The sequence below is a fragment of the Filicampus tigris genome, chromosome 12, assembly GCF_054856515.1.
Source record: "Filicampus tigris isolate MCC_2025a chromosome 12, RoL_Ftig_1.0, whole genome shotgun sequence".
Taxonomy (NCBI): domain Eukaryota; kingdom Metazoa; phylum Chordata; class Actinopteri; order Syngnathiformes; family Syngnathidae; genus Filicampus; species Filicampus tigris.
In genome coordinates, this window is record NC_141228.1 from 20,441,066 (window position 1) to 20,451,403 (window position 10,338).

General features: G+C 45.2%; 1 protein-coding gene across 2 annotated transcripts; it reads left to right on the forward strand.

Moving 5' to 3' along the window:
* The first annotated feature begins 66 nt into the window (after positions 1-66).
* On the forward strand, positions 67-9,914 carry chaf1a (chromatin assembly factor 1, subunit A (p150)). 2 transcript variants are annotated; one of them, XM_086046489.1, is made up of 16 exons: positions 67-377; positions 1,711-1,755; positions 2,380-3,011; positions 3,868-3,927; positions 4,029-4,273; positions 4,393-4,474; positions 4,705-4,773; positions 4,886-5,103; positions 5,838-6,006; positions 6,129-6,209; positions 6,816-6,914; positions 7,002-7,251; positions 7,789-7,942; positions 8,390-8,702; positions 8,776-8,853; positions 9,564-9,914. In XM_086046489.1, the coding sequence occupies exons 1-16, from the start codon at positions 314-316 to the stop codon at positions 9,603-9,605; spliced, it is 2,601 nt and encodes an 866-aa protein (XP_085902615.1). In that variant the 5' UTR covers positions 67-313; the 3' UTR covers positions 9,606-9,914. The 2 variants fall into 2 exon arrangements, with proteins under 2 accessions (XP_085902615.1, XP_085902614.1); XM_086046488.1 differs by having other exon boundaries at positions 68-377; positions 8,772-8,853.
* Positions 9,915-10,338: the final 424 nt, after the last annotated feature.

Sequence of the window (10,338 nt, forward strand, 5' to 3'; positions counted from 1 at the left end):
GCATTAGGGTCGAACACATCAAACGCTCCGATTTACACTCAGTGTTTTGCTTCTGACCAATCAGATGTGCTTTCTGACGCAGGCAACATACTCCCGCCAATTCCGACTAGGAGCGCGAGACAGGCAGCGGGGAACCCGGGGAGGGACTTTGCCGGAGCCGAAGTGTGCGCTAGTTTAGGGGACACACATTAGCGATACATGTTGGTTAGTTAGTGGCAAAGGGTAAAGTTCCCCCTTTGACCGGGGCTGTTTCCGTGCCGTCACATCGAAACTTCATCCAGCGGAGAGGGTCCACCAGGTTAGTGGTACAAGGATGTTGGCGGCGGAGGCACCATCAGCGGAGGGGCACTTGGCAGCTTCGACACCCCGTAGACGAGGTATGCTAATGCGACTAGCTTGTCGGTGTGTATCGGGATATACATACATGTGTAAATGTCATTTTATTTTTGACGGGGTACGTTTTCCTTTTACAAGGGTGGCACACAATATATGCGTAACTTACAAATATGTCCACTTCCTTGGCCGTTTCGCCTAACGTTGCTTTGGTCTCGGGAAACTGCTAACTTTTCTTCGCGGTTAATAAAAGTTGTTGTTCAGACTGTCAGGTAAAGGCTGACGTTAAACTCTACGAATCACAATTCGGTTTACGTTGGTTCAACTATCCGCCCCAGTTCACGTCCTCGTCCACGCCGGGCCTCAGAGCTTCCCAACACCGGCGGGCTATCATCCCCAGGCCCCTCGCCGTTAAAAGGTGCTCAAGGACAGAATGATCCAGCTGGAGTCGCCGCTGTCCGATTGGCCTTCTTGGGCTAGTTTTGCTAAGCTAACAGAATCCAGATTGAATTTCGACGACCTAAACTACAACACTGCATAGACAACCACTTGCAAGTGTTAGGCTTAGTTTCCTGTAAATGTTGTGTATTATTATGTTTTTTCCTCACGGCCACGCAGACTTTTTTGCGTCGATGGTCTGTTGCTGTTATTGCACCACCCGGTGGCGGGAGAACCGAGCCAAATGGGCACCCATTACCTTTATTCATGTAAATCAACGTGACGTGTATTGCAACACCTGCCACGAAAGGTCAAGTACAATAGTAAACCCTCTCTATTCGCGCAGCCTTTGGACCAAGACCGGGCGCAAATGACCAACCTAACATTTATTATTACCTATATTAGTAATTAATACACTGTACATACCTCATACTGTCTTCCCCAACCCCTTAAATATCAATTTTAACTCCTCTTACGACGGCGGCATCCCTACTTTAAATGTCAAACACACCGCAAAGCATCACCTCTAAATATTTGCTCATTTCAAACTCATCTTCATATCTAAATAAAAGTCTTAGAGCTACACTTGTACAGTATACGCCAACAATTCCCACGCATAAGGTGAAAAACAGTTGTCTTAAAGTAAGATTATTCACAAGGAAAATTTGGGTTTCGTTCTACAGGCAATTTGGCGAGTAGGGGAATTTGTGAATAGGTGTGGGTTGGCTAATGTTGGGACTAGCCACAAGGTTGAGCAAAATTATTAATCCTGTAAATGGCTTCAAACAGCCATGATGAGGTATCAGAGCTATTTACTTTATCTGTACTGCCCCTGTGTTTTGTCAGACAACTGATTAGAAAATTGAATGTTGTGATCATGCTCAATGCCAGTTCATTGTAACTTTCTGTTTTCTGACGTCCATCTTGTTTTTTTTTAAGGTATGGATTGTAAACCAGATAAATCCAACAAGAAACTCGTACAAGGTAAATATGAACAAATCTGCCTCTTTCCTGCATAGATTTTGACTTGCTTGCCTTGCTATATTAAATTGACAAGTGTTTTCTGGAAAAAAAAAATTGGAATGAGCACTTCAAAAGCCTCTAAAATCCTCTATAACTAAGAAATTCACGAAAAACAAAAATGTAAGTACATGACCTATTCTACTGCCCATACTGCTTTTCTCACCAATAATCTTTTGAAAGGTCACGGTAATTTTGACCCGTTGATGTCTTGGAATTTTAGCATGTACTAGCAATTGGTGGATATTTCGAACCTAACTTGTCAGCCAATTTGAGAAGATTTTTCACATGTAAACATTCCCCAAAATGACTATTTTTTCTAACATAAAAAAAAAAACCTCAATTTCTCCTGAACCCATTGTCCATTTTTTTTTTCAAAATTTTCAACGACTCGCTCACAGACACAATAAGACTGTTTACAAAAGATTCACTTGGTTATTGAATTTTACAGCGACTCCAGATACCCATTTGTACGCACACAATATAAAACTCTGTTTCCCATAATATGTCCTCTCTTAATTATTCATCACCTTAGTGAGCAATTTTCCAACAGCCATTTCCAGTAACTGCTTGTTTTTCTGCATGCAGCCCGCCTCCCTTTCAAGCGCCTGAACCCGGAACCAAAAGAAAACAAGCCGTCGCCGAAGCGCCCCCATGCACACGTTTGCCCCGAACCGGGAGCCTCTGACAGGGAGAATGACAACGAGTCCTCTCCACTCACCCTGCCCATTAGACCCCCCTTGGTTAATGGCCGCGGGCCCCTCGATTGCTTCCTCAGCAAAAGGCGCCCGTCAGACTCGGACGAGAACATTATCGATCTGACCGACGACGGCCCATCTCCCATCAAGTGCCAAGATCCTTTCGTCACCCCCCGCCGCACGTTAAGAGACAGACAAAGCAAGGACACAAGCCTGTCTCGTGAGAAATCCAAATGCGTGGAACTCGCCGCTGACACGCGCGTGTCAGACTGCGAAGGAAACCCGGCAAACAGAGACGACGAGATGGCGGCGGCGGCTGACGAGGAAGAGGAGGACGGGATCCTGCCGCTTGATACCACGCGGGAGACCGACAGCGAGGCGGAAGAGCAGGATGCATCGGGGAACGTCTCCAGTGTTGGCAACAAGTCAACGCCCTCAAATTTGTCGGGCAGTTCCACGCGCGAGAGCTCGCCGGAGAGGACTAAAAAAGACGAGGACACGCCCGCCACCACGCCTACTGCAGTACGTGCCCGCATGACCGCGTGCCTCTCACACCTTGTCCTAGAAAGGTTCTTGAGCAGTTCGCAGTATGAATCAACCCTAAAATTGTCCTGAGAATAATATTTTCCGTCCGCCTCCACTCGTCTAAACATGACAGTCTGACTAATATTGCGTTTGTGGGATATGAGTTAAGCAGCAAACTCCAACAACCAATCAGGGCCCAGTTTCAGAAAACCGGTGTGCCGTGATTGGTTGTTACCTGAGCAACTGTGATGTCATTGTCAGTCGACAGCAAGTGACAAAATGGCCGCCCCTTGAGGTGTACGAAAAACGGGTGGATTATGCTGCTTAACTCATATTCCGCCAAGTCAATTGTAATCAGAACGCCGCGTTTAGACTAGTGAAGGCGCATACAACGCATTGTAAAGATAATTTTGGGGTTGACGTCCCCATTTGAAACAATTTCAACCTCAGAGAAACTGTTATAAACAAATCACCGATGCTTATATTCTATAATTAACATTTGTTGGATCGTTTCACCTTATTTTATACATTTTGAGACTGGCCCTTTGCGGCTTTTTTAGTAACTGAAATGGCCCCTGTTACGACAATTTTCCCGCCCGCGAACTGCAGTATAAGTAATTACACAAGGTTATTGTAATTGTAGCAATAACGCAGATATCCCATTGACTGTTGAGTTGTGAATACATTAATTGGTCCCCCTTTCGTAAGGGATGGATAAATATTTCCCTCTATTGTTGTTTGCATCCAATTAGTTTCATGGTTTGCACTTCTAGTGATGACCTACGGACTGACTGGCCAGTAACAAAAAAAAAAAAAAAAGAAGTTCTAAAAGAGCTGTATTTTTCCCTCCCAGGAATTAACAACCACCCCTAAAATCCCTGTTGATAAGAGGATAAAAAGACGCTCGTTAAAGGTGAGATGTTCATTCTACAGTCTTGGCTCTTTGGTATGACACGTGACGTAACAAATTCTTAAAAAGAAAAATCCAAATTCTTCTTTGTCCCCCCCCTCTAGAGTCTCCAAGAGCAAGAAGAGCGGGTTCGGCTGCGCCAGGAGAAGGCGCGGCAAAAGGAGGAGGCCAAAGCAGCCAAGGAGAAAAAGAGGGAAGAGAGTCGCAAGCTGAAGGAGGAGCGCGAAAAGGAAAAACGAGAGAAGAAGGAAAAGGATGAGCGGGAGAAGCGGGAGAAAAAGGAGAAGGAGGAGCGGGAAAAGGCCGAGAAGCAAAAAGCCAAGGAAGAGCAGCGCAAATCCAAGCTGGAGTGAGTCGCGGTGACGCAAATTTCCAGCGCCCGATTTTTTTTTTTTTTTTTTTTTTTTTTTTTGTTTTTTTTTTTTTTTTCTCCCACCGTTGGGTGTGTTTAACACCATTCTACCGCAGGGCCAAGCTTGAGGAGAAACGCAAGAAAGATGAGGAGAAGCGCATGAAGGAAGAAGAGAAGCGGGTGAAAGAGGAGAAAGACGTGAGTTCATGTAGAAAAGAAAAGTCAGCTGGGATATGTGACAGCTCACCTGCAATCCGAATGATGAGCGCCACAGAATTTTTTTTTTTTTTTTCCAAAAACGTTTTTTTTTTTTTTTTCCCCAGTGTGACAATATGTAGATTTTGATATCATTATTCACCGCACAGCCGTGACGTGCCTCCAATTTACAGTGTTCTATCGCTAATCACTGTGGTGCGCTTTATTTTTAGCGTCTCAAAGCAGAGAAAGCAGAGATCACAAGATTTTTCCAGAAACCCAAAATCCAGCAGGCACCAAAGGTGAGTTGAGCTCCACATGATTGCGCAACCCAACTGGCTGGCAGCCCGTTGTTTACATTTTTTTTATTTTAATTTTTTAATGCCGATCTCTTGAATCCGCTTCCTGCGTCAGACTCTCGCAGTGGCTTGTGGGAAGTTTGCGCCCTTCGAGATCAAGGACAACATGTGCATGGCACCGTTGTGCCGGGTAGAGTGCGAGGAGTCCGCCCTGGATGAACTGGACCGCTGTTTGTCCCACGCCGCTGACATCCCGTGTTCACTGAAAGACTGGATCAGCCGGAAACCTCGCTGCTCTGGCGCCACCAGACCCAGAGTGACCAACTCTGATAGGTGGGACACACCATTGGTGCTTGAAATACTTGAATTTTACTGTCGATTTTATTTTATTTTTTTCCTTTTTTTTTTTTTTTTAGGGTTTGAGAAAGGATTATTTGGAACCGTTTAAGAACTAATAGCTACGCGAAGCAATAGTTCCATGTTGCATGGAAAAGTAAAGCCCAACTACTAGGGATGTAACAATGAATCGAAAATCAATTCGCTCCAATAAATCGATTCGATTAATCGAAAATCGAGTTGATTAAATTCATCAGGAAAATGATGTCTTGAGACGTTTTTTCATTCCAGATGCATAGCACATGTTAAATGTGTAGATCAAATTATGCTTTTGCGCCAAACATTGTGTATTGCGTTTGTGTATGGCTGCAGAACCACACTAGTGCACAGAGACAAGTATGGTAGCAATTTAAAAAAAAAAAAAAATCGAATCCAAAATCGGCAACTGAAAATCGAATCGGTGCTTGAGTGAATCGATCCATCCCTACTTGCTACTGTACTTGCGTGCACTTTCCACTTTGTACTAATTTTCATTTTAGCCTCTTGGCTCAACACGTAGCTGGGCTGCCCAGTTTCCATGGTAACAAGAGCATAGGCAGGCGGGAAGCGCAGACAGAGAGCCTCCCCTTCGAAACAGGCTAATTTCAGTTAGGCTGTAAAAATAGGATGAAAAGTGCACTATAATCCTTGGTGTTATTTTGACAAATGTTAGCCATTCGTGTTCTTCTCAGCGATTGTGTAGCCTTGGACGGGCCCGGTCCGGAAGGTGTACCCGACCGCAAATTGTACGGACCTATGAAACTGCTGCTATTCCGCGAGAACCACCGTCCAGCTTACTGGGGCACTTGGAGGAAGAAGAGTTTGCACATCTCACCGCGCTGCCCCCTCAGGAAGGACACAGTAAGAACACATTTCCACTTTTCGAGTGCTCCCGCACAGCAAGCGAGTCAAGTGCTTTGCATATTCTCCGCGTGGTGTGGCAATTGTTTGACTCGTACTGCCGTGGCTCCTTTTAACAACAGGATTTGTTGGACTATGAGGTGGACAGCGATGAAGAGTGGGAGGAAGAGGAACCCGGGGAGTCCCTCTCACACAGCGAAGGGGTGAGTTTGGCTGGAAAGGAGTAGAGATAGACCGATGTGCTTTTTTTCAGGGCCGATACCGATTATTAGTGGTCAAGGAGGCCGATAGCCGATATTTGGAGCCAATAGTAATTTTCAGTAAAAAGGAAAATATTGGCATCAAAATCCAAAGAAAAATGTACTCTTAATTTTGTTGTAATGTCTTCAAGAATGTTTATTGAACAATGTTTCAGGTTTGCATAATGTTGATTTTATTTTTTATTTTTTTAAAAATCATTTTTACAAAGCAAATTTTGATTGTATACACATCTGTTGTAAAATTCTGACAAAAAAGTTCAGGGAGCACCCAGGGTTGCCAGCATGTCTTAAAAAGGATAAATGGAAACTTAAATAGCTCCGTGTCGTTTTCTACAGTAAATGAACATTTCGAAATGACAAAAAGGTTCAACTTTCACGTATCTTTTGTTTTGATTTCCACAGTTTTAAATTGATTTATCATTGGCCAGCAGAGTGTTTAAAAAAAAAGCTGATGCCGATATTCGTCAAAAAGCCAAATATCGCCAAATACCGATAATCGGTCTATCCCTAGTTCAAATGTATTATGTTTAAAGCGGTTGCCCTTTTCAGGAGGACGAGGACGAGGGAGGCGAGGACGACGACGACAACGACGGGTTCTTTGTTCCTCACGGCTATCTTTCGGACGACGAGGGGGCGCTTGAGGAAGCGGTACGACGGTCATCGGCAGCCGTTTTTTTTTGTTGTTTTTTTACGGTTCTTTTATCGAAGCGTCCTAGCAGCCGTGCTCCTCTGCAGGACGGCGGCGACCTAGAAAAGCAGAAACTGCAGCAGAGGCTGAAAGCCCGGGAGTGGGAAGAGCTGATGTCTACCAAGAACAAGATGAAGGTGCTGCAGCCGGTGGTGAGGGGCTGCCACTGGGAGGGCGACGGGCCCGTCTCGGATCTTCTGCAGTCATATGCTGTGTGCTTCATCGAGCCGTTACCCAAGGCTGATGTGAGCGCCAGCCCGGAGGAGCAGACTCAGAAGTGCACCAGGGAAGCACAGTGTAAGTGTGAGCGGTTTGATTTTGTTTACTGACTTACTTTTTTTTTTTTTTTTTTATACCTACAGTACTTGACCTGTACTTAAAGTGGAAGTCAACGCAAACATTTTTTTTGTCAAAAATATGTTCCATGCAAGCCCACTAGTTGAAACAGGGCATTCTGATAAATATTGCGTTTGTGGAATTGGTGTTAATCCGCTCGTTTTTAGCCATCTCCGGGGACGGCCATTTTGTTTTCTGTCGACTGAAAATGACATGGCAACTGCTCACAACGACCGATCACGGCTCCGATTCCGAAAACAGGTCAGCCGTGATTGGGCGTTGTGAGCAGTTGCCATGTCATTTTCAGTCGACAGAAGTGACAAAATGGCCGCCGCCAGAGATGGCTAAAAACGAGTGCATTTTGCTGCCTAATTTACATCCCACAAACGCAAAATGAATCAGAACGCCGTGTTTCAACGAGTGGGCCCGCTGGGGACATATTCTCGACATATTCTGTGTTGACTTCCGCTTTAACCATGATCAACTTTTTCCCCGCAGTGCTTGGTCAGCTGCTGCCGCTGCTGCACGGCAACCTGAACAGCAGCAAAGTGATCATCACGGAGTTTCAGGAATTTTGCCGGCAGAAAACGTCATCCTCCACTCCACCTCCTCAACTGTCCAGCCCGGAGAGCTCAGCAGACGTGCCCACTCGGTAAAGCCGCACTTTTCACGCAGAGAGCCTGCTCAACTTTGCCCCATCTTTGCTACTTTTATTCTGGATTTCTTAGCGCACGCTATGGAGCGTTTTTGCTTTACCGAGCGGTCATTAAAAAGCTCCGGCATCTGTAAGTCACTTTTAAAGGTGACGTTAGTGTGAGTTTGAAATGATGGTGTTTGTTTCTGCCGTATATTTACGCTTCACCTTAGTATAGGCAATGGAGGGTGTCAATTACGTGTAGTTTTTCGCATTTCGTGGCAGGGCTCTGTCCCACACCCCCATGAATTTACTATTCACTGCAGTCTAAAAATGAAGCAGATATATACACAATGCATGCATAGTGGATTGTATTTTATTTATTTTTTTTACATTTTTTTTCAGCCTTGTCGGAGGTTTTTGCTCGAGGCCTATTGTAGTTTATGATCCCCATTTTCTCCCCAGAATACAGTTGAAGCGTCTAATCCGGAACAACGCCGTTTACGAGAAGCGCTCCACGTACCGACGCTGCTGCTGGTACGTACATGCGGACGTCCTGTCCCGCTTCCGCCTGGAGGCTCTCCCGGTGCCCGGCCAGTGGTCCTACTTGACCAGCGGCGCGCGGGAGGAGTCCCGCGAGGAGGTGGCGACGGGCTCCGAGGGCAACTCGCCCACCACGCCGCAGACCCCCTCCGCCACGTCGGCGGCCTCCAAGAGGAAGAGCACCGGCAGCATGTCCATCACTAAATTCATGAAGCGATTTAACGACCGAGAACAGGTAACCGATTTTAATGCCTTGTTGAAAAAAACACTTTTAGCTCATATTATCCTTCTTAATTTGTGTCAGACAGAAGAAATGGAGGCCGACGGTTTTCAAGCTGACACAGAGGAGGATGATGACGATTGTATCATCGTCTCCATGCAAAGTGGTGAGCAAAAAAAAAAAAAAAGGTCAGCTGTAGCATTATGAAGGAATGGTGATAAAGATAGCCGCAACATTTAACCTCAAGTCTTACCATCTGGTGCATCTTAATCAGTGTTGGCGTCAGAGCACATCAGGGAAGTGGGGTTAGGGTTCATCCCTTGTACCAAACCCCTCACCTCCAAAAAAAACAACAAAAATTGTAACGTGTAGTTAAATGAGCAAAAATTGCACCCTCGATATTGGACTTTGTAAAAGCATACACTAATGACATCATCATTTAGAATTAAAAATGTCCAAAGGGTTTGAAATCACACTGCATCAATTGAATACCCCTCATTCTGGTGTGCCATCCTCAGCCACATGGGGGCAGTGTAAAACAGATATACAGTACTGTTTATTCCGCCTGCGGCTATCAAATAGTTAGCTCTATGATATCCAACTAGAAATTCCATCGAATAATCTGGTATTTGGATAAAAATTAAAAATACATTTTTTTTTGCTTGTTCATAAATACAGAAGACAAAAGTGTAAACTGATAAGATTACCACGGATAACTTTAATTTAAATTAACCGTCCAAGAGTTACTGTTACGTTTCATTGGGCTGTTATCATGATTATTCTTAATCACAGTTAGCAGTTTGGGCGTTTATTAGTCTTGATCACCATATGTAAATGTGCAACTTTGCTGATCCAACTAACCATTGTGCTCTGTAGGCACAGCCAGAGAAAATTCCTCCAACGAGGGAAGCGACATGATGGAAGTCGCCCCGTCCGACACGGCCGCTCTCCCAGTGGCCAGCGCTGCTCCGACCCTCGCCACGGCCTAATCAGAAGGCCAGTCGCTTCCCGTCTTCCTCGCGCCGAACCTTCTTTGTCCTCAATCCCTTGCCCCGCGAGTGTGGCGAGAGAGATGAAGTGGTGCGTGCGTTCTGCTCATGCTGGCATTGCCCCGCCGCCAAGTGGCAGGGAGCTCCCTTGAGAGGTCTGTCAAGCGTGTTTGGTGTGTTTTCAAGTTTCGGACAGTTCTGGCGCACCGCTCACGACGAGACGTGCCCCCCCCCCCCCCCCCCCCAAAAAAAACGGCGTTATTTACGCTTTAGAAATTCAGTTTCAATGTTATTGTATATAGGCTGCCAGATTTAAAATCAGATTAAAGGTTCCTCCATTTGTCTACTGTTGTGCCATTTAGTCTGATTTCCTAACCTTCACAGCTCACTGGGATAGCTGCTAGCTCTGTATTTGTACAGTTAGATCCGGTGAAGAAATGTTTTATATAAATATGCATTATTTTGTTGTAAGCATACTTGAATAAGAGGGGAGGGGGGTTGATTTAAACAAGAATAAAATGGCTGAATTGTTTTCATGGACCAAAATTGAAACTGCTCACATCAGTACAGCTGGTTTCTACTCTACTAAAATACAAATGCAGGATATTAGCAGAGGGTGGGTGCTGTTGTCACTCGGTTGACAGACCAGATCCAATGACTTC